This window comes from Nycticebus coucang, chromosome 9, assembly GCF_027406575.1.
Source record: "Nycticebus coucang isolate mNycCou1 chromosome 9, mNycCou1.pri, whole genome shotgun sequence".
NCBI classification, from domain to species: domain Eukaryota; kingdom Metazoa; phylum Chordata; class Mammalia; order Primates; family Lorisidae; genus Nycticebus; species Nycticebus coucang.
The window spans coordinates 109605420-109629797 of NC_069788.1; the positions used below are offsets into that span (position 1 = coordinate 109605420).

The 24378-nt window shown below is 37.0% G+C and overlaps 1 protein-coding gene across 16 annotated transcripts in view; it reads right to left on the reverse strand.

Moving 5' to 3' along the window:
- TTLL5 (tubulin tyrosine ligase like 5) overlaps nucleotides 1-24378 on the reverse strand; it is a 331666-nt gene that overhangs the window by 193849 nt on the left and 113439 nt on the right. For 14 of the 16 annotated variants that reach the window (XM_053601030.1, XM_053601039.1, XM_053601029.1 and 11 more), the window contains 6 exons: nucleotides 23305-23367; nucleotides 18119-18157; nucleotides 8019-8176; nucleotides 6820-7126; nucleotides 2770-2890; nucleotides 47-193 (listed from right to left, as the gene is read on the reverse strand). In XM_053601030.1, the coding sequence (XP_053457005.1) occupies nucleotides 47-193; nucleotides 2770-2890; nucleotides 6820-7126; nucleotides 8019-8176; nucleotides 18119-18157; nucleotides 23305-23367 (835 nt within the window). The remainder of the gene's footprint in view (nucleotides 1-46; nucleotides 194-2769; nucleotides 2891-6819; nucleotides 7127-8018; nucleotides 8177-18118; nucleotides 18158-23304; nucleotides 23368-24378) is intronic. The other 2 variants (XM_053601040.1, XM_053601031.1) reach the window with 1 other exon arrangement.

Genomic DNA, 24378 nt, shown 5'->3' on the forward strand with positions numbered 1-24378 from the left:
AGTGTGTGGCAATTCAAAGCAACAGGCTAACAGATAAATCAATTACCTTGTTGTATACAATGATAAAGTCACCCAGTTGATGGGCTAGGATTCTTCTGCGTTCTAGAAGTGCCAATCGTCGACTGGGTAATACCATCCTCAGAGAATGTTGGAGGTTACTTGATGCTCGCTTTAGGAAACGAACCACCAGCTCCTAAAAATTAAAAGAGTTATGGGAGGAAAAAAGGAATAGATTATGCTAAGCAACAGAGGACAAGCTATGAAGGGATTATATCACAGAGATGTGAGAAGAGATATATTATACATTTCACCAAACAAAACCCAGAGCAAACATGGTAGGTATGTGAAGGATATACAAAGTTAAAACAAAAGAAACTTACTCTTTTCCCTCAATAAGGTGGCAATTAGAAAATAAAAATCAAATATGTATTCAAATTATTATGTAACAAAGCAGTAGTCATATTATAATAATAGTGCTATAATAATTCAAAGAGCAGCTATCATTTCTAATAGGATAATCAGAGAGATTATTTATTTGCTATTTAGGGAAAATAGCATTCAAAGCAGGTCGTAGAAACTAAAATCATGGAAACAGATGAAATCATCAAAGGTGAGAAGGCAGAAAAAGAGGACAGAAATATTCATTATTTATAAAAGAGGATGAAGATTCAGGTAAAAAAAAAATAAGGTAGAAACAAACATCCAAAATGAAGGAAGAAATCTAGTATAAAATTGTGTCACGGAGGATAAGGGAGGAAAGTGTTCCAAGTCAAATGCTTCCAAGAGACTGGAACTGGAAAGACCACTACTCAGACAAGGCCCTGGATCTGGCATTGAGGGATAATTTCAAGAGAACATTTTCAATAAAGAGAGTAAAAGGAAGGTATTAGGAAAATGTAGGGGTAAAGAAGACTGTTGGTGAAGAATGGAAACTACTCATTTAAAAAGTTTAGTGATAAAGAAAAAGAAAGAACTGCCATAGTAGTGTGAAAGGTAATGCCTTTTATTCCCTTCCCCAAGGATAAGGGAGCTTTCAGAGCTGGGGGTTGGCAAGGAGGATACAATGGAAAGTCATTAAGGGAAAGAAAGAGTATGTCTCACTTAAGATGGGGCCAAAGGATTTTGATATCTGGACAGATACCAATCAGATGACTGATAACATTATAAAGGCTTCAAAGAGAGATTTTGTAAGGCCAAGAGCCTTCAAGATGTTTTATCTCTATAAGTACAATAAAACTGGTGATAGAGTTTGTTGATGTGCCTTTTGTGAGCTATGAGATAAAGAAACACTAACCCAGACCAGAGAGGGCAACTTTACATCTACATTCCTCATAAGCAAGGCCACTGCTACAATCCTTAGGAATGGGTTGGGGTTTGTTAGATACAGTTTCAAGAAGGAATGCACAGAACTGGTATTAAGTTTTGCAGTGATGATACTAAATATTCTTGTAGAAAGCCCCACAGAAATTCCGTGTGAATTGCAAGCCAGCATTTGTGGTGGTTATTCTTTTCTCAACTATTTTTTTCCCTCTTGAATTTGATTTTGGCTCATTGTCCTTTGGTGCCAGTTTACTCCAGCATAAATGGAACAGCCTCATAATCAGAGAGTTAAATTTCATAGTTCTACTCAGCTGCCTTTACCATAGGGTGGGTTAAGCTAAAATATTAAAACATTAGTTTTTCACAGTGGAGCAGACAAACTGACTCTTAAAAATGCAGTTTCAATTTTCCACTTGGAAAGAGCAGAGCTAACATTTTCCACTGATGGTTGAAGGATTATTCACAATACACAAGGGTTTATCTCTGAGTTATATTGATTACTTTAAATTGACAAGTTGTTTTCTGGGATAACCAACATGTTTTTATAATAAGCCTGGCATAAAGACCTGTCTTTTGTATGTGGAAGACTAATTATAATAGGGTCATCACTGAGTAGAATAAAAGATGAAGCTGCCTCAGACTTAAAGGTCCCTTTTTTTTTTGATGACAGATCCCTGTTGTTAAAAAGGTTATGGAAAGGCTATAGCTTCTTCTATAAGCTCTGACCTTACCTGAAGCTTAAAGCTCTGTGTCAAAACCCTTCCTAGATGGTTAAATCCCAGGCATGCTTAAATAACTGATATACAGCAAAAATGATTACACATTTGATTCCAGTAATGTAAGAATTCTATAAAGTTACAACTAGTAAAGAAAACATGTTAAGTCAGAGGACAATGTGCTATGACAAGGTGTTGACTTTCAAAGAGCTAACTTGACTCCTCAGGACAGAAAATAAATGAAACGTGAAAATAAATGAAACGTGAAAACAATAGAATAGCAAGCAACGTACAATCATAACATCTAAGTTCAAGTTCTAGCCTCACCACATACAAGCTGTGGAATAACAGACTTGGCTTCTTCAGGTTTTTGTTCCCTTATCTGTAAAATAGGTATGCTAATGCCTACCTCAAAGAGTTAATAAAATGCGAGATTGCCTGAGAAAGAAATGGAAATTGTTATTCTTTTTAAGGGCTTTGCATAGAGCTTAACATCAATTAGAAATCAATTTCCATTCCAAAGTGAAATAAATTGATGTCTTCACTACATGGTTCAATGAACATGGCTCCAGATTTGCTTCACATTAGAATAAGAGAAATCTAGAAACTTTATAATATGATAATCCTCTCACCAGAAGAATATATTGTTTTTTATTCTAATAGGAAAAAAGGAGGGGTGGGGAAGAAAAGGAAAAGGGAAAGTAAAAATGTTCCAATAAGAAGAGAGCCTCACCATCTGTTCATCCTCTTTGGCAGCCCAACTGGCACTGAACGTCTGACCTCCACTGTCTTTCATCAGGCGAATCTGAACATGCTGCAGATAGGCAGAGAATGCTATTCGGGCCTGCACTTTGCTATAGAAATCCAAAACAACACACCGTTAAGAGACAGAATTGTAAGCCTATCAAATGTGTACTTGCCTCTCTCAATGTAGCCTTTGAGGATACTTCTATTAGGATGGCTAAGAAATATGAAGCCCATGTTATAGCCCTAAATAAAGATTCCTTCTAAACAGTTCCTGAGGTTTAAAATTGTTTTTCCTATTAAAAGAATCAGAGATGGAGAATCCTATTTATTTTCTCTTCTTAATATGGGGAAAGAAAAACAAGAAGAGAAACTCAGGTTTCCTTTTCATCGCATTATGTTTTTGAACTTTTAAACAACTATCTTGGGGGAAAGAACAGGAGAAGTACCGACTCTGCACCAGAGCCACTGTATTAATGAGAAAAGGTTTTTTCACTGGAAGTCCTCAAGAACATATTTTATCAGTTAGTGGAAAAGTATGGATTTTGCTACGGTAACTAATATTTCTAGTGTATAAAAACATCCAAAGCAGGAAATAGATAAATCCTACAAAGGAACTTTTTAGGCTAAAATTTAAGGTCATGCTTTTCTCAACTACAAGACAGTAATGGCTGGAGCCCAGAACAAATGAGTGAGGTCCAACAGAGTTTGGCATAGATGAACTGATGAGCCAGGACAAGCCCAGATGTTGAGTGGGAGAAAGAAACCTTAAATACGGTGAAAGGCACCTCAGCAACACCACTGAAGAACCCATCTGTTTTCTGCCTGGTGGTCTAGGCTGAAAACAAGGAATCCCCATCAAGCTAGAGTCTGGAAGACAGAAGTACCAGAGAGACACTGACGATTTTCACTTCAGCTGCCAATTGTGGCAGATCTGTTTTCTTTCAGGCAAGTTTTTGGTTACTTCAGCTGATCGGCTTTCTGACACTGTAGCCAAAATTACATCAGTGAAGACTAGGGTCCAATACAAACTTTGTTTACAATCCTCACACATGCAATCACTGAATGCTTTCTTCTCACTGCTCCCCCAGGGTTAAGATGAAGAACTTGTCCAGAGTAAACTGGAATCCTAAGAGGGCCCAGTCTAGCTTCCACTTGTGTGTTGGAGAACTGAAGGGCAGGGAAGTCGGGTTGAGGAGTAGATTTGCTTTTGAGAACTTAATGCATAAGAGCTTCAGAACATTAACTATAAATAAGGCTGGATCCTTTTTACTCATAGGAATCATTTATAGCAGTACAATGTGACTCTGAAACAATAAATCTGCATTTTCAAATATTTCTCAACAAAGACAGTAAGTATATTCTTGTTCTATAAGGCATATGCTGCTGCCCCCTCAACCATTCCCAGAAGCTTCACCTCTACAACAAATTACTTTCAAGTCAAAATAAATTAAAAAGATCCTCAACTTTATTCAATAAATTCATCTGCAATAAAATGCACAAGAAATAGCATGTTTCAGATATCTCCAAATGTAGCAGAATATTCAATTTCACTGATCGATCCCTTTATGCTAAAATATGAAGGTCTTCTGGATAAGGGAATTATTGATCCTAACTTGAGACTTTAACTGTTATTTTATCACAAATCATTGCTGCAAATCAAATGAGAACAAGTACTGAGTTTTCTGCTTCTAGTAACCTTATTAATGAGATTCCTGGGGTGTTAATTCTGCGATTGTCTCTAAAGTGCTAGACATATTGGTCAGCTAATCATGTGACAAACAACCAAAAAAAGATGAAAAAATAACAACCAGAATGATTTCTGCCAAAAAAAAACCCTATTTTTAAAAAACAAAGTGTTATGTAGATCTTCAGCATGTAAAATATATTACAAGGAGGCTGTCCTTGAGAGTCTTGAACCCTTGCCATGGACCTTTCCCTAAGCCCCTCAGGAACCCCTGAGATACCCCACAGGATAATAGGAAGCTTCAGGGAACACAGTAGTAAAACCACCAATTTATATTAACACATCCTACAATTAATCAGTTTACTCATGGAAAGTGATAGCCATAAAATTTATGAAAAAAATAATTTATTTCTACAACTAAGGAGAATGTTACTGGTATTGCTAGAAAGGATCTCAGAATACAGTCCAGCGGTTTTCAGATGCTCTATCTTCAATTCAGTGGAATCTTTTTTTCCCTCCACAAAGTACTCTGAAAAATAGTTATCTAACTCCCTATCTTGGCTTGACAGAAAAGGAAACTGAGGCCTAGAGAAGCTGTTTGACTTGCCTGTGATCACATAGCCAGTCGGTAGCACTACAACAGTCACAGCCCAGGTCTTCTGAATGAATTCTGTGTGTGTTATTCACTAATGGAACTATTTTCATTCTCCACAACACCGTTCTAAACCTTAACTCTGCCCCTCCAGACCCTAATGTCATTCTCCCACCTTTCAGTATAAGAACTGGCCTCTAAGTTAGAAAATAAAGGCCATCAAGCATAAATACCTAAACTCCCTTGCTCTTCAACATCTACCACTGAAAAGACGTCTTGTAGTCCTTTCTTTCTGACTCACAGTAAATGACACCCCTCCACTAACCTCTTTCTACCTCCCTTAGGGCCCTTCTCTACTGGCATCTCCATATCTGCCCCCCTAATCCTCTTCTCAGCAAACCCTTTCCCTTGGTTGATAAACAGGCTCCAGAATCCCTGCTTCTCTCCCTCATTCATTCTCATCTTCCTTTCACTGCCAAACCCTTAGCCAGTCAGTGCACATTTGCTTTCTTATTTTCTCAGCTAACAACTGCTCTTCCATCTATTCAGCAGGCTCTAGGCCACAAGTCTCTACACTGCTTGTCCTTAGGGACCGTCTGAGGCCCTCTACAGACGTCAAACTCTCATCTTGTAGTTTTTGCCACATTGCTCCCTCCCAGTTTAATGCCTATCTCTTTGACTACTATTTCTTGGGGGTCTTTTTATTGATTTACCCATTGAACAGTGGTATTCCCAGAGCTAGATTCTCTTCCTGTTCTGCTTTCTGAACTAAATGGAATGGAACAATCCTGTCTATTCTGAAGGCTTTAACTATCAACTATTTTCACCTGTCTGCTGGACTTCAGCCCAGACTCCCTCCTCACTGAGTCCCAGCTGAAACACATTATTTCTGGCTCGGTGCCCAATGCTCAGTGATTAGGGAGCTGGCCACATGCACTGGGGCTGGTGGGTTTGAACCCAGCCAGGGACTGCTAAACAACAATGAGAACAGTAACAAAAAATATAGCCGGGCATGCGAGCACCTGTAGTCCCAGCTACTTGGGAGGCTGAGGCAAGAAAATCACTTAAGTCTAAGAGTTTGAGGTTGCTGTGAGCTGTGATACTACAGCACTCTACCAAGGGCGACATAGTAAGACTCTGTCTCAAAAAAAAAAAAAGAAACATTATTTCTATTCTGAAACCAACTCTTACATTCCTTGAGTTGAATAGCATCACCAAGTTGCCAAATGTGGAAAACTTAGTCTTGTCAATTTTACCTTGCAAGTTTTACTAAGTCCATCCCAATTCCCTCCATTGCTATAGGACTGTTCTGATCAAGGCCTCCATCTTCCTGGCTCTGGACAAGTCTAACATTCCCTAGCTCATCTCCCTGCCTTTAGTTTCTTTACTCATCAGTCACCATCCCACTGTGCAACCAGAATTTACTATCTAAAACAAGATGTCACTATATCATTCATCTGCTTAAAATCATCTAGAGCAGTGGTTCTCAACCTGTGGGTGACGACCCACAGGAACTGTATTAAAGGGCTGGGCACTAGGAAGGTTGAGAACCACTGCTCTAGAGGCTGGGCATGGGTTTACACTATAGGTCTACCAGGAATAAGTTACTTAATTTCTCTAAGGCTCAGTTTCAATGATAGCGTTTTGTTACCATAGTCATTATTTCCTAAGACTTTTGTAAATATTAAATGAAAAATAAAGGTACACAGTTCAAGTTATCTATTATTAGCTTTACTAGTATAATCACAAAAGGTACATACCTAAGATTTCCATTGTCTTGCAGAATCTGCATCAGGTTAAATTTAGGCTCCGGCTCTTGAGTCTCAATTTTGCAGCACTGTTCACTTTTATTATTCCATTCAGGAATTTTCAGTAAATTTTCTTTGGGTGAATTTTCTACCATAACAGTCAATGAGGGTGTATATTTGGTTTGATTATCTCCAAGAGACCCTGCAGACTCCTCCTGGGAAGCCTCCTGTTCTTCATCTTCATTGTCTAGTGCAACTTCTTCCTCTTCTTCACTCTCTGTCTCAGTTTTAACATTCATTTCAGCTGGTTGGGTAATCACTAAATGCGAAGAATCACTAATGTTGCTGAAAAAAGGATTAAATTTTCCTCTCTCCCAAAACCTTCCTTTTATCTTTGTAGTAAAAGACCCATTTATAAACAAACAACAAATAAGACACAAAATTAACAGCAACTACATGTTACTCTCTATCCTTATATATTCTAAGACCCTATTAATGGTCTTCATTAAATTTGGTATTTCTCATCATATCAACAGCTCTCTCACAACTTAAAGCAAAAAAAAAAAATCTTTGGTTGAGTAATTTCTACAATCAGTTAAAGGATTTTAGAAAAGCACACATCATAAAGGGTAGAAGTAAGGGAATATCTTTCTGTCCTGTGTTTTATTCATTATCCTCTTTTACTGTCTTAAAAGTTCTGAGGACAGAGACCAGTGACTAATGTGTTGCCAGATACAGGTGCTCAACAAAAGAGGGGAAAAAAGAAAAAAAACGAAGTTAGTCTATCAGTCAATTACAAACAGAACTGCAATATGGGAGAAACAAGGAGAGAAAGAAATTCTACTTTGTCTAACATAAGCATGCCTTTCAGCAATGGCAAAGCACGAACTGAACTTATCTAATTACATAAAATGTAAACAGCAATGCTCAGGGTTCTATTAAACTCAGGCTAATATTTCCAAAGTATCAGGGATTTGTATGATGCTGGAATAAGAGTAACAGCCAAAATGTGTGTGCTTCAGATATTTCTCATATCTGAATGGAAGGCTTAAAACTTATCCTTTTGAAATTAAGTTTCAGGAAAAAGGGAATATACAAAAAATGTATGTGATCAAGAAGATTCTGACTCATTAAATAGTGAATAAGCAGCTGGTTAACTTAGTCCGATAAAACCCATGTAACAGATTTGGTGAAAGCTGACCAGCAGGTACCTGGGTACTTTGGCCTCATTGCCCTCAATCTGCCACTCCGTCGTCTACGTTTTCGCACCTCCAGAGACAGAAGCTTCCTCTCGTAAAGAGCAGCATGAAGCTTGGCTTTTGAATTCATACTCTCTACCTTCAATTCTGGTGTTCCATCAGCAGCCATTCTAGGGGGAAAACAATATGGTTGCTACAGTCTTCATAAAATTATTTCCTTTATTCCAAGGGTAAGCTTGACATAATTCTGCATGATAGACTGGGCATGATAACTCTAGTGAATTCTTTAAAAGCATGACAGATAAAGGGGAAGATTGGAATCTACATTAAAACCTCACTAATAGCCTATCTGAATTCATTAAATGTTCTGAAAAAAGTATATATCTGAAGACAATGTTTAAGTACCTTTAAGTATTCCGTGCTACCCAATACCTTATCAGGTGTCCTTAAACTTTCTAAACAGGGGGCCAACTCACTGTCCCTCAGACCATTGGAGGGCCGGACTATAGTTAAAAAAAAAAAAAACTTTGAACAAATTCCTCTGCACACTGCACATATCTTATTTTGAAGTAAAAAAACAAAACGGGAACAAATACAATCACACTGCCTCATGTGGCCCACGGGCCACAGTTTGAGGACCCCTGCCTTATATAATGAAAATGATCTACTCAGCATTATATAAATATCCCTTTGAATGTATACAAAATCTGATTTCGCAGAGGTTGAGATGAGGGGGGAAATGGCTGATAATCTATGAACACGGCAAGTAGCACCAAGATAACAGAGACCCAAAGAAGAAGTATCTTAGCGAAAAGGTACCAAGACCCAGAGATGCACTAAATCTCAAGTATGCTGACGTGAAGAACTACCAAGGCTTCTGCCCCATGGGCTACAAGAGGAGAGGTGGAGACTCTCTAGATGTTGAGTACAGGTCAGGAATTAGAGTCAGAGGTATGGAGAAGGGCAGGCAGCAGATGTAGGACAAGGCCAAATTTATAATCAGGCCACGCATGAGAAATGGGATGGGAAAAGGGGCCATATTAGGAATTTGGGAAGTGACAGTTGTCAGGCCCAGTCTAGACAAGGACTAGGTGGTAAAGGGAAGGCAGACATAACCAAATCACCAAAAAAAGAAAGGGCTCTGAGTAATAGGATCAGAAAAGATGTATCCCTATCAGTGTCTGCAAGCATGTAGTCAACTCTGTGTACTCAGAAGTAAAACTAACTTGTTGGCTCTGCATTCTCTTTCTAGAACTCAAGTGTGCATAATTATCCTAACTCCCCTGAGCATGAGGTTGTATTGTTTGGTCTATTTAGGACCTTCTGCCCGGGATTTCAGGGTGGATAGAACGGATAGTAAATCTTTTGGAGGTCTTCTCTCCAGAGCAGGACATTAAGTCAAGAACAGGAAGGTCTTGACACTGGGAGCAGAAATGGGAACCTTATTAGTGAACTTTTAAAACTGGTTCAAACCTATCTTATCATAGTCCCAAAGACTGAACCACACACACGAGTGTGTACAGACATACACAGAGAGCTATGAAAATATTTAGTCAAATAAAAAACAAAAAAATAAAACAAATCTGACAGAAAAACAAAATCACTTAAACCATTTATTTAGTAATGTCTGGCCAACTTGGTCAAATTTGATAATTGTATAGGCAAACATGAGTCTAGCTTAACATTGACATTTCCATCTCTTAAGCATACAAATATTCGTCTCTCTAAAGACATGTCTTTTAAAAATGTAATTGTGATTCTGTCTGAATCTGTCAGTGATTTCAGACAGTTTTGGGTCATCCTAACTGAATGAGTAGACAACCTGATAAACTAAAGCCCAGTGTTTACACTCATGAGCCATTGTCCATTACATAAACAAGAGTGTTTCTGCCTACATTGCCAAGAACTCTACTCTTTAGGAGACAAAAAGATTTCTTTTGGGAAAATTATCAGCAAAAACTCAATAAAAAAGCTTCTGAAAGCATGAATCCTAAAACTCAGAGACATGGAGAAGCTACATAACAACTGTGAACTAAGATACTTCATAGTTTATCTGTTCTTGTTAAACAGGCAAATCCTTAATTGTACAAGGGATGGAAGATAGGGAATGTGGGGGAAAATACAAACCCGATAAACAAGAATTGTAGGTTCTATGAAGGCAAGGGCCATGCTTATGGTGTTGGTCACTGTATCTATGATGCCTAGGAGACTTCCCAGCATATAGCTGACTATAAATATTGGTTAATTCATTAGCAATTACATTTCTTATAAATAAGTTGTAATACCTTTTAGTTACATCTATTTCATTGTATTTTTCTAACAATTTCTTATGAAAATATTTAAAATAGAAAAGTTTAAAGAATTATACAGTGAATATCCATATACCCACTACCTAGTTTCTATAATTAACATTTTCCTATATTTGTTTCATTACCTATACATCCAATCAGGTATCCATCCATCAAGCCATCTCATTTTTAAAGCATTTTAGAGTGACAGATATCAGTGCACTCTGCTCCTAAATATTTCAACTTGCAAATATCATTACTGAGTTTAATATTTGTCTAATAGAATTTTGCAGTGTGCTAAAAATTACATATAGACAAATATCCAAATATTAAACATCCATTTAAGGCGTTCTGACCAACATTTAGAGCTATATAACCCAAACTCTATCAACTCGGAAAGTTCTCATGCCCCTTCCCAATGGATCCACTCTGCTCCGTATTAGCTGTTTACTTCTATAACATGGCTTTAACCTGTAATTCCCTCATAGCTAATGGTAAGCACATTGGCAATTCCTTTTCAGGTGTCTGTTCAAATATTTTACCCTTTTGTAACTGGGTTGTCTTTTTCTTATTAAGTTGTATTATTTTCTAGATTCAAATCCTTTGTCAGATATGATTGACGAGTTTCTTCACACAGTCTACCATTTGCTTAATGATTTTCCTAATTTTACCTTATATTAATTTTAATTTTGAGAAAATTTAACTTATTTTTGTTTACTGCTTTCTATGTCATGCCTAAAAACTTGAGCCAAGCCCAAAGTCACAGAGATATTCTATGTTTTTCTCAAGAAGTTGTATAGTATTAATAATAGCTTTTGTGCTTATGTATATGAACCAACTCTAATTTCTCCAGGAGACAGAGGATGGGGTTCTTTGTTTTTAAATATGCCATCCAGTTATGTCAGCCCCATTTGTTAAAAGTTTCCTTTTCCCACTGTATTACATACACCTTTTGTTGAAAATCAAATGAGCATATCAATGTGGTTCTGTTTCTGGGCTCACTAATCTGTTTCATTGATCAGTTGCTAAAGTCTTGATTAATGCAGAATTTTAGTATTTAAGTTGGTACTCTAAGTCGTTTTCAACATTATTTTGGATATTCTAAGTCTTTTACATTTCCACATAAAGTTTTTATGAGTTGCTCGGTTTCTACAAAGAAAGCTACTGGATAATGATTTAGATTACACTGGATCTTTATATCAATTTGAGAAGAATAGATATTTTGAAAATATTAATTCTGCCAATCCATGAGCATAGCATGTCTCTTCATTCATTTAGTTCTTCTTTAATCTCTTTCAGTAACATTTAACAGCTTTTAGTGTACAGATATTGAACATGTTTTGTTAAATTTGTGCCTAAGCATTTCATATTTTCAAATGTTACTGTAAAATGTTTCCAATTATGTACTAATCATATATTAAAATACAATACATTCTAGCACTATATATTCATTTTGTATTCTAAGACCTTGCTAAATGCAATTCTGTGTTCCACGGTCATTCTGTAGACATTTCAGGATGTTCTACTAACCCGGTTGTGTCATCCAAAACCATTTTACTTCTGCCTTTTTAATCTGTATACATTTCTTCCCTCCCTCTCCTGCTTTATTATGCTACCTAGGAAATAACACATTAACTGTTGTGTGAGTTATATTTAACTCATGCTAGTTTTGAACCTTGGGCCTCTTGAAAAGTATGTAACTCACATAATCTCTTGACCTTGGGAGCAGGATGGTGCACAGGCAACTCATGGTGCCATGCCATGGCATACATGTTACATGACAGGTGGCCCCCTGGGTAAAACCCTGCAGTCAGTTCATGAAAATCTTACTCATTGAGGGTCTTGCTACAATTAATACTGATAATTCTAAAAACACAGATTAAATGAATAGAAGTCAATGCATTTTATTTTTCTATTTATGTTTACCTTTAAATTACACTTAAACTTGACAAATCAAGAAAAATATTTTACCCTTATGAACTATTTCTCTTTTTTTAAATTTATTTGTATTTATTGTTATTGTGGGGTTTTTTGCCCTGAGCAGAGTGCAAAGGCGTTGCAGCTCACTGCAACCTCAGACTATGGGCATTCTGCTGCCTCAGCCTCCGAAGCCAGTGGGATTGCAGGAGCTCGCCGCAGCGCCCAGCTGGGTTTTTCAAGTTTTTTCATGAGGTCTCACTCTCACTCAGACAAGCCTCGAACTCCTGAGCTCAAGTAATCGTGCTGGGATTACAGACATGAGCCACCATGCCCAGCTATTAACTATTTTTCAAGTTTTCACGTTACTTTTATATGACTAATTGTCAAGGTTTTATATTACTTTATTGATGTATGTTTTAGGAAAAAGCCTTCTACACAAAAGTACACATTATATTTGCTGCATTTCCATGCTGTTTACATCTTTTCATGACATATCCACATTCTTTCTCAGCTTGTGTTTTTGAAATACACAGCCCATCTTCCTCTGACAGGGCTCCTGTTCATGAAAGAACAAGTCACAGGTGGTAATAGGAGGGACAGCACTGCAGTAGGTGTTTGATCTGTCTGGAGCAGTTTTCTGAATTTTACGATTGAGTCTCTTTGTTCACAGCTCTGTAGAGAACAAGCAAGTTCACCAGAGCTGATCCTGTAATTAGTTCTATTGCTAATTTTCGGAACCACTTTATGCCTCATCTCAAACAACATGAGTATGACTTCAGTTGATCTGAGAGATCAATGAACACTTTCAAATTATTATAATCTACAATCACATATGTTTTTTATACAACACCTTTTCTTGTTTAAACTGCTTTAGTGTCTTTACCATGCATAGAACTTACTATCAGTACATGTCTCTAATCCTTCCATTTGAGGACAACTCCATGTCACTTTCTCAAACAATTACCTTGTTCTTGTTCAGCTTTGCCTTTCCTACATCTGGCCGAGTTAGTTTCCTGTTACTTCTTAGTGTGCCCACCAGATACATAGAGTTCATGAGCTAGGTGGATGCTGGTGTAATAGTTGTCAGTGTATACAACACATCCACTATTTAGTAAACTTTCAGCTTCATGATAACTGCAGACAAAACAGCAGGAATGCCACATCTTGCTTCCTTCCCATGATACATTTTCACATTCCAGGTATAACTCTCTTTCAGGCAAAGTCTGAAAAGTTTTATTCCAAATTTACATGCATATTTTTTATGTACTACATGAAACTCAAAATCCAAAAAATGGCACTATTGTTTCCTCAATACGTATTTCTAAATTTGCAACTATAGCAACCTGAAACCTTTCAAGATGATCAAGAAGTGGCTGGATATTGAAGAGAAGGTCAACAGGAGGATATTCTTCATTGTTAGAGAAATGCCATATTCTCAGAAGCATTTCAAAGCAGTTATATGATATAAGCTTGTTCAATGAATTGTCATACAAAATGTTTTCTGATCAATAGTCTGGAAGCCTTGGTTTCTTACTAAGGCCCATCCTAAATACTCCCCCAAATTGTTCCATTTCTTGAGAATTAATATCACAGCACATTTTAGTTGAAAGTAGGGTTTGATGTTACACTTTTGTAAAGTCTGACTCACACAGATATTAGATTCTTTCACATCATCTATTTTTTTTTTTTTTTTTTTTTGTAGAGACAGAGTCTCACTTTATGGCCCTTGGTAGAGTGCCGTGGCCTCACACAGCTCACAGCAACCTCCAACTCCCAGGCTTAAGCGATTCTCTTGCCTCAGCCGCCCGAGTAGCTGGGACTACAGGTGCCCGCCACAACACCCGGCTATTTTTCAGTTGCAGTTTGGCCGGGGCTGGGTTTGAACCCGTCACCCTCGGTATGTGGGGCCAGCGCCTTACTGACTGAGCCACAGGCGCCACCCCACATCATCTATTATGAAGAATTTGAAAAATCATAAGGTGCAATTTTGGTTGGAACACCAGGGTTACTTTCAACAAAGTAAAAAAATCTTTATGTTACTTCCTGAAACTGGACCCCAGGTCAAAGAATTTATACTAGTTATTATAGGTTCTTCAGAAACATTTGATGAAGAATCACTCTCACTGAAATCAGCTACAACTGATTCAATTCTTTCAATAAGAGATTCTGAATAACCTTCACAACTGAGAAGATCTTCATGTAATGTTCTTCTAGTTTTTTCTCAGTGGGCTGCAACTGCTATCAGAGCCATAACCACTATCTCCTCTAGGACAATACTCCTCTGAATCATCACTGAATAGATCAACATTTTCATCACTCATGTCCAAAACTTTGTTCCCATTTCCTCCAATAATTACTTACACTCACTTTCTTTTCCTCTGAGAACAAAAAGCGCTTTGGTCACAGAAGCTATACTAACGCAGAACTAGCAGATAGGGAGGAAAGTAAACAGCATACCTGCCCGCTGTGAAAAACCTCTGCTCAGTGTTTTTGCTGCCATCAATCAGCATGTCTCCCCCACCTCCAGTCACCCTACTCCATCCAGCCGGCCCACACAGGCCGCATGTGCTATACTGTGCCCTCCAATTACCATAACTTCCAATTGCGCACTTCTCCTTGAATGTTTGCCTGGCTGCACTTTGATCAAAATCAACAGGTTAGTAAGTGGCAATGTGACAATGTTGCACATTCTTGTGGGGTATGATGCAGGTTGTCATCCAGGACTATACTAGATCCACTCCAGACAAAACTAAATACTTGTTGAATGAGAACAGAGTCAATTTTCAGAAATATATTCAACAAGTATGTCATGAGTCACATACAACTTACATGACATGAAGTGTAAAAATTGATTCTAGCACCATGTGAGTTGCATATTACTCACACACAGAAAACAATAAAGAAAAAACAAATTTTCATTAAATTAGGAAGGATCATTGGGCTTGGTTCCTGTAGCTCAGAGGCTAGGGCGCCAGCCACATACACCAGGGCTGGCAGGATCGAACCCAGCCCAGGCCTGCCAAACAACAATGGCAACTACAACAAAAAAATAGCCGGGCGTTGTGGCAGGCGCCTATAGTCCCAGCTACTAGGGAGGCTGAGGCAAGAGAATCACTTAAGCCCAAGAATTTGAGGTTGCTGTGAGCTGTGATGCCATAGTACTCTACCAAGGGCGACATAGTAAGACTCTGTCTCAAAAAAAAAAAATGATCATTATGTTTTTGACATTTTTATTCTATTTTTATAATAAAACACCATGGCCCCAAGGAAAAAAAATTTTTTTTTCTAGTGTGGCAATGTGTTAAAGTACAGTGTGAATAAAAGTGGTATGAGTGGACATCTTTCTTGCCTTATTACTAATCATAAGGGGAAAGCCTTTAATATTTTAACAAATATGATGAAAGCAATAGGTTTTTCACATAAGGCCTTTATCAGATTAAAGAAGGTCCCTTCTATTCCTGATTTGCTAAGAGTTTTTCTCATAAATATGTTCAATTTCATCAGTTTTTTTTTTTTTTTTTGTATCTAAAGAAATGATTGTCTAGTTTTTTGCCTTTAATTATTATGGCGAATTATGTTGACTAATTTTCAAATGTTACATCAAATTTATATTACTAGGAAAAATCTCAGTCGTATACATTATCCTTTTTATATACCTGTAGATTAAATTTGCTAACACCCTTTTAAGAAATTTTGTGTCTATGTTCACGAATCACAATCTATAATTTACTTCTTTTTTAATATCTGTATTAGGATTTGGTATCATAGTAATGCTGGCATCATAAGGTAAATTGGGAAGCATCCCTTCTTGTATTTTTGAAAAAGTTTATGCAGTGTTGGTGCTAATTTTCCTTATACACTTGACAGAATTCACCAGTGAAACCAATGACCCTGAAGTTTTCTTTGCAGGAAGGTTTTTGATTAAAAATTCAATTTTCTTTTTTGAAACTTAGTCACCATGAGTATGAGTTGCCATGGCATCATAGCTCACAGCAACCTCAAATTTGGCGGCTCAATGATTCTCTTGTCTCAGCCTCTGGAGTAGCTGGGACTACAGGCATCCACCAAAATGCCAGACTAGATTTTCTATTTTCAGTAAATGACAGCCCTTTTTGCTCAGGCTGGTCTGGAACTTCTGAGCATAGCTGATCCACCCACCAGGGCCTCCCAGAATGCTAGGAAAAATTTAATTTTCTCAAATACACACAGGAGTCTTCAAAATTTCTATTTCAGGTGGTATCAGTTTGGGTAAATATCCCCCCTCCGAAGAAATATGGTCTTTTCATCTAAATTGTCAAAGTAATGGAATAAGGTTATTAATAATATTTCCTTGAAATCTTCTCCCACCTTACTATCCATTTTATGTTTGTAGGATTTGTAGTGATATCCTTTCTTTTAGATCTGATATTGGTTATTAGTGTTTTCTTTCTCTTTTTTCTAGATCAGTCTAAGTATTAATCAACTCTTGTTAGCTTGCCAATGAATAAATTTTGGATTTTGTTAATTTTATTGTTTGTCTTTGATTTGTTTTCTGCCCTTTATCATTTCCTCTCTTCCACGTACTTTGAGTTATTCTGCTTTTACCAGTTTCTTAAAATGAACATTAGTAATTTGGTCCTCAGTTTCTAATATAAGCATTTAAAGCTATAAATTTCCTCTAAAGCACTACTTTAGCAGCATTTGATGTTACAGCACTTTCATTTTCATATAGTTTCTCATTTCTCTTGTGATTTCTTTTTTGACCTATAGGTTATTTAGGAATAGACTGTTTAATTTCCCAATACTTGAGGTTTCCTATTGTTTTTGATATCCAATTCCACTGTGGTCAAAGAACACACTCTGTATCATTTAGGTCCTTTTAAATATACTAAGATGTGTTTCCTGCTCCAGCCTATGGTCTATCGTATACCAACTTTCATTTGCTTACGTTTCTATACCACCCAAAGGACCCCTACTGGTGGCAATGTAAAATGAGTGCCAAAAAACAAAGGACAGAACCCACTGATCTTTACATATTTCTATTGTTTAAGATATTTTTCTTTTCTTTTTTCCCAGTTTTCCAATTGTATACCCCACAACACAAACTATTCTAGGAAGCAGTATACTCTAGGGAAGCATATTCCTTGACTAAAAAATAAAGAAAAATTATGAACTAAGGGTGGCTTTATTTGGAAACAAGCTACAAACTTGATCTCAGTGTCCCCTTAACTAAATGGAAATCATAATGTTTTCTTTCTTCACAGAAAAATTACATTTATGCTTTAAAGCGCCTAGATGAGAAACGAAGTTTATCTTAATTTTTAAATGTAATACAAAAACTTAGACATAGAAGGGCTCCTTTCTTACCGTTATCACAATGCTTATTAAATAGGTATAGCACAAATGTTCAAACTCTCTATAACCAAAGGTGTGTATTTACGTTCAAAAGTATTTGTGTGAATGTAACCTTCAGTGAGGCAAAGCCATCCTAGCCCTTACTCTACGACCTTTCCCTACTCTGCCTAGATAAAAAGCCTCAGGTATTTTGTGAACTTCCAGATCTGTGGCAAACTGGAAGCAGGTTCTGCTCAGTCTCATAAGGCACACAGTTGAATGCCTCAGCTATGACAAGGTCAAAACACAAATGACAATAACCTTGAAACCTCATTAACACTCTCGTCACTCTCACACAGCCAAATGAGAACACTATTATTATTAGTTGAAATGATATAACTATAGTTATAATAAAGTAAATCTCAAACTTAGTGAAAAGTAGCCACAGAATCTTTTTAAAAGGGAAACTTTTTTGTTACTATTCAAGCTGAGCCAAACTGAAAATGGTTATGTAAAGTATTATACTTAGTCTGTGCATGGTCACATATTATGCACATGGAAAGAATTTCTCAACTTTTAAAATTCAGTTACCGTGTTCTTCCTGCCAATAAGCTTCTTCTTGGGTTTCCCCTACAGAAGTAGAAAGGAAAACCGGGTTAGAGTATGCTATTGAGATAGTCTCTCTTAAGTTCACATATACATGCACTCCTGACGTTTCTATTATAGAAATTCAATATGGAATTAGACCAGGGAGGGCAGCTTTGGGGAAAGGCAGACAAATTAAGAACATTTTCTGAGAAAAATAGAGTGCTGTGAACTAGAGGGAACATTAATAAAAACACAAAAGGGAAAGGACAAATAAATTCTAGAGAAAAATTATAACAATTATTTGTGTTTATCTATTTACAAAGCTGATTACACTTATTCCTCGAAACAGCCATTTGAAGAAGGTTGGTATTAGCTCCATTTATATAAAGGAGAGGGATAAGATGATTTTGTGACCTGCTAATGTCAGAGCTTAACAGGTTTACATTTAAACCTAGGGCTTAAGTCTCGGATCACATTGTTTTTCCTACTTTCATTGCACTGTTTTTGAAAAGGAAACCAAATTCGATTCTTAGGGGGTTCAAAAAGAATGTTCATCAGAAATAAGTTTTCCACAATGGAAAGGAAAAAACCTCTAAAAAAGGATGCTTCCCATTGTCTCTAAATTAAAGTTGGGCTCTAACCACTACAGTGCTATTCACGTTTAAATAGGCTTTTGTTTTCCTTTAAAAACATTCTATCCTCAATTTCCTTTCACTTAACACTTTTTTATGCATTTTCCCAGTTCTACTTGTATACGTTTGTGTACGGATCACTACAATTTTATTACTGTGTACTATCATGTGTCACCAACCACCGATAAGACACTGAATACTTTTTACTCTAAATATTCTCCATGTTAACTTTTTATAACACCACACACCTCCTACCCACCTTCTGCCTGATTAATGTATTCTCCACTCTAAAATTTTGTCATTTCAAAAAATGCTATGGAAATAGAAATACGTAACATGTAACCTCTGGTATTGGGTTTTTTTTTTTTTTTTTCTTTTTTTCTCTCTCTCTCTTTTTTTTCCATTTTGTTCTGGTATTGGTTTTTTAATAGACAAATGCAATGTAGAGTCTATCTACAAAAAAAATCAAATGAAAAAGTTAAGTCTTCACCAAGATGCTTTGTCTTTCCTTTCCCATGTTTTCTATCCATGCTAATGTCCTGATATTGCCACATTATCATCAGAAAGTCTCAAGATGATTTTAAATTTTTCACCCAGGTAATAGTTTTCTCCACCGATCTGCAATCATGGCTTCGCAACACAATCACCTGAGCAGCTTTTAAATACCAATACTTGACTTTAGGGGAGATAAGTGGCCAGGGCATAAACATGATTTACAAGATCCCCAGGTGTTACTAATATGCAGCCAGAGTTTAAACTACTGCCACAGTGTAAGACACATACTGTTTGCCAGAATAGGACGGAGAAATTGAGAGTTAGGTACAGAAGGCAGACAAAATTAGCCTAAAAAGGTTTAATAACCAGAATCCACAGAGAACTCAAACGCATTAGCAAGAATAGAACAAGGGATCCCATCACAGGCTGGGCAAGGAATTTGAAGAGAAACTTCTCTGAAGAAGACAGGCGCGCGGCCTTCAGACATGAAAAAATGCTCATCATCTTTAATCATCAGAGAAATGCAAATCAAAACTACTTTGAGATACCATCTAACTCCAGTGAGACTAGCCTATATCACAAAATCCCAAGACCAGGGATGTTGGCGCAGATGTGGAAAAAAGGGAACACTTTTGCACTGCTGGTGGGAATGCAAATTAGTACATTCCTTTTGGAAAGAGATATGGAGAACACTTAAGAGATCTAAAAATAGATCTGCCATTCAATCCCGTAATCCCTCTACTGGGCATATACCCAGAAGACCAAAAATCACATCATAACAAAGATATTTGTACCAGAATGTTTATTGCAGCCCAATTCATAATTGCTAAGTCATCAAAGAAACCCAAGTGCCCATCGATCCATGAATGGATTAACAAATTGTGGTATACGTACACCAAGGAATATTATGCAGCCTTAAAGAAAGATGGAGACTTTACCTCTTTCATGTTTATATGGATGGAGCTGGAACATATTCTTCTTAGTAAAGTGTCTCAAGAATGGAAGAAAAAGTACCCAATGTACTCAGCCCTACTATGAAACTAATTTAGGGTTTTCACCTATAACCTATAGGTGAAAGCTATAACCCAGTTACAACCTAAGAATAGGGGGAAAGGGAGGGGAGGGAGGGGGAGGTGGGTAGAGGGAAGGAGATTGGTGGGATTACACCAGTGGTGCATCTTACAGGGGTATATGTGAAACTTGGTAAACGGTCTGTGAAGCTAGTGAATGATGCCCCATGAATATATCAATGTACACAGCTATGATTTAATTAAAAAAAGAAAAATTAGCCTAAAAAAATGAGTATAGAATTAGTTTGAAAGTGGTTCTGATAATGACACAATTAGATTTGCAAGGGAAAAACATCAATTCAGATTGAAGAGAACAAGTTTATAGGAAGATATTGAGACTTGCAACAAATAACAATTTCATTTTCTCAATATATTTGTTCGTATGTGACTAGCGAGTGCTAAGTTCTTGATACTGACAAAGATAAGCAAAACAAAACACCTACTCTTAAGAGTCAACTTATCAAGTACAAGTTAGTAAACAGGCAATTATAATATAACCTAGGAATCTAAATCAGACTGAGGGATACAAGAAAGGCGGGGAGTACCTCATAGTCTAGGTTAAGAGAAGGAAGAACATAGAACTTCAGGATGAACTCAAGTCCATTCATCAGGAGAGTTTGTAAGGATAAGGAAGTATAAAAGAGCAAATAGATATATGGCCATAGGTTGTGAGGGAAAGTGGACATCAGGCTAAAAAGGTAAGTTAAGAGTAGATCATCAAGGAAGGCCTTTCATGCTAAACAGGGAAATTTATGGGTTTTTTAATCAGAGATTTCAGAATGCTTTATAAACAAGAGTTGTTAACCAAGCCTGAAAAAAGAATGCAGGGAATACACTAACTTGGACAGAAAAAGAAGTTACATTCCCTAATTGAAATTAAGCATTTCCTCTACATAAATGTGGACAGCCACCCATTACCAAAAGAAATAACATCTTTTTTTTTCATATTACTTTAGAACTATCTCAAGTATCTCAAAATACTGTCAATACTTATCAATCTTTGAAAATTATTATAGCTACTAGTTCTTCTGCTGGATCTTGCTTTTTAATGTGCTAATAAGAAAGCACATACATTATTATATCTCCAATTTTTTATTGTTATGCTCCTCGTAGGGGAATGCTTCCTACTTTTAGCTAGTATGTGGTTTCCAGATCGCCTGCTCTGCCCACTGTCCCCCGTATAGGAAACCCAATACAGAAAGATCCAGCCTCAAGGACAGAGTCCACGTGAGTCTAAAAATAGACCTATACCACCTATTAAGAAACCCATATAAACGACCTATGTAAAGCAAATGGTCCATTACTTTTAAATAAGGACTGGACAGTCCAAAAACACCACATTTGAAGATATATTACAGTAAAAACCAGAAAATAAGATGAACAATCAGAACAAATACAGAAAAATTAAAATAATGCAAAAAACATAAAGGAACTTCACACACAATAATCAATATAGTAAAAGAGATTTGAAAAGACATCACATCCATAAAATATGAAAACTAATCAAAAGCAAAAACAATTCTTGGATATTAAAATCATACCTGCCAAAATAAAAAGTAAATCAAACAACCCTCTCCTGTGCTGGTAATAAATAACAAAATAGACAACACTGAAGACCAATTTAAGAGTTTTAGAAGACAAAATTCAAGAAAGGTCCAAGAATTTTTTTTTTTTTTTTGAGACAGAGTTGCGCTGGGTAGAGTGAGTGCCATGCATCATAGCTCACAGCAACCTCAAACACCTGGGTTCGAATAACCTTCTTACCTTGGCCTCCCTAGTAGCCTGAACTATAGGGGCCTGCCACAAACACAGCTAATTTTTCCTATTTTTAGTAGAGACAGGGTCTCACTCTTAGGCTGCCCTTGAACTCCTTAGCTTAAGCAATCCACTTGCCTCAGCCTCCCAAAGTGCTAGGCTTATAGGTGTGAACCACCAAAGGTCCAAAAATTTAAAGCTAAGACATGAGGTCCAAAATATAAAAACAGTAAACAGGAGTTCCACAAGGAGAGAAAAGAAAGAATAAAGGTAACATTTCCTGCAGTTGAAAGATTTAAATCTTCAGATGGAAAGGACTCACCCAATGCAAATCCAAAATAACAAAAAATGACATATCAGAGCACATTCTGGCAAAGTATCTGAACTCTAATGATAAAGAAACTTTGTAAAAGTTTTCAGGGGGTGGGGGCAACCTTTCAAAAACTCTAGATTATATATAAAGAACTGACATTCTACGTCTTCTAAGTGAATCCAAAGATCTCTTTCATTAGAAGCTTTACAATGTGATTACTTACCACAAATTTATAGAAACTGCAAATCCCATTATTTATGATAATAGATCATGAAATTATAAGAAATAGCTGAAATCTGAGTATCTGAGAATCCCTCAAAAAAGCTTATATAGCCTCAAAATAATATAAGTTTCTCTAAATAAATAGGGTGCCTTATTTTGGCAAATGTAATTATGTCTCAGGAGCTAGGAAAGTATGTTGAGACTGAGGAGTCTGTGCCTGCTGTGTTATTTTAATGCCAATGTCTGTTTTCCATCATTTCCCCCTATTTTCTCTTGTATTGAGGTTATCGGTTGTCCTTTCTTACAAGTCTCTGTATATTTATGTTGTGAATTACCTCCCCTTCATTTTATCTGATCTGATAGTTCTAATCTCTTCTGGTCTAGAAAAACAGATAATCATGTCTGTTCAAACTTCATCCCTACAAGGCACTAAGAGCCTTTCTGGAAGAATAAAGTTTAGGGCATCTGTGCAGATTGCTCAAAGATCTTTATGGCTTAATTTTTGGTTTGTGGAAATGTTATAAAGTGCTGAAAGTTAATAATAAATTCTGGAAAAATGAGACATTATTTCATATTTTCTGGAGGCCTTTTCTATCAGAGATTTTACATGAAGCTTTTTAGGAAGTCCCTTTCCTTCTTCTGCATATACTTTCTCCTAATCTTGTGATATAGTCCTAATTTATAAATTTAGCAAATCCCCACCTGTCCTGAAAGAGGCGTGTTGCCAGCATATAGTTCATGGAGGTCTTGTGCTCAAGGTAGGACCTGAAAAACAAAGAAGGAAACTGGTTATTTCTTAAGATTAGTTCAAGCACTGACGTGAGAGGTTACTTAGATGTTATTTCCAAAGATATACACTGTTTCTAAAGTAGCAAAGAAAGAGACAGTTGCTCAAATTAAAGTTATAAAATAATTAGAGTAGCAAAAATAGAATATAATAAAGAAAAAGACTTAGTTTAGAAAAAAGAAAGAAAAGGTAGCATTTCTTGGAGTAATAATAGGTGATATACTAAATTCAGAAAGTAAGAGTGAAAGATTTTTTTTCTAAACAGAAACAGCTTATGTACAAAAGAGGTCAAATGAAGTCAGGCATGGGAGATGCATCAGGGACATGAAAATGTAGATGGAAGACTGTTTCCAGCATGCCATTCCTCAGTCTAAGAGGTGTCCGTGGCTCCCTCACGTCTGCTGCAGGAGGCAAAGACCTCTCTTGCAAACCTTTAAGAACTGGAAAATGTGTACCACCAATTCATTCCCACTTTCTCCACACAGTTGCCCAACGTTGACCGTGCAGTGCGGCCAGGCAAGTCACCTTAGAATTCTCTTCCCACGCACGTCTCCCACTGACACTTTGCCTCTGACTGCACGTCTTCTCCCTATCCTCTCAACTTATCTAGTCGTCTCCCCTTATCTGAGGTTTCAGTTATCCACAGTCAGCTATGGTCCAAAAATATTAGATGGAAAATTCCGGGAAATAAAGCATCCACAAGCTTTAAATTACACACTGTCCTAAGCAATGTCATGAAATCTCAAGTCCTCTTGTCCCCTCCCATCTGGGACACGGATTATCCCTCTGTCCAGTGTCTCCACACTATAGATGTTCCTAGCTCATTAGTCACTTAGCAGCTGTCTTGTTATCAGATTGATATCAACTTGTTATCTCATTTCAGTGGTTGTGTTCAAGGAACCTTTATTTTGCTGATGGCCCTAAAGCAGAGTAGAGATGCTGGCACTTGGACATGCCAAAGAGGAACCATAACGTGCTTCCTTTAAGTG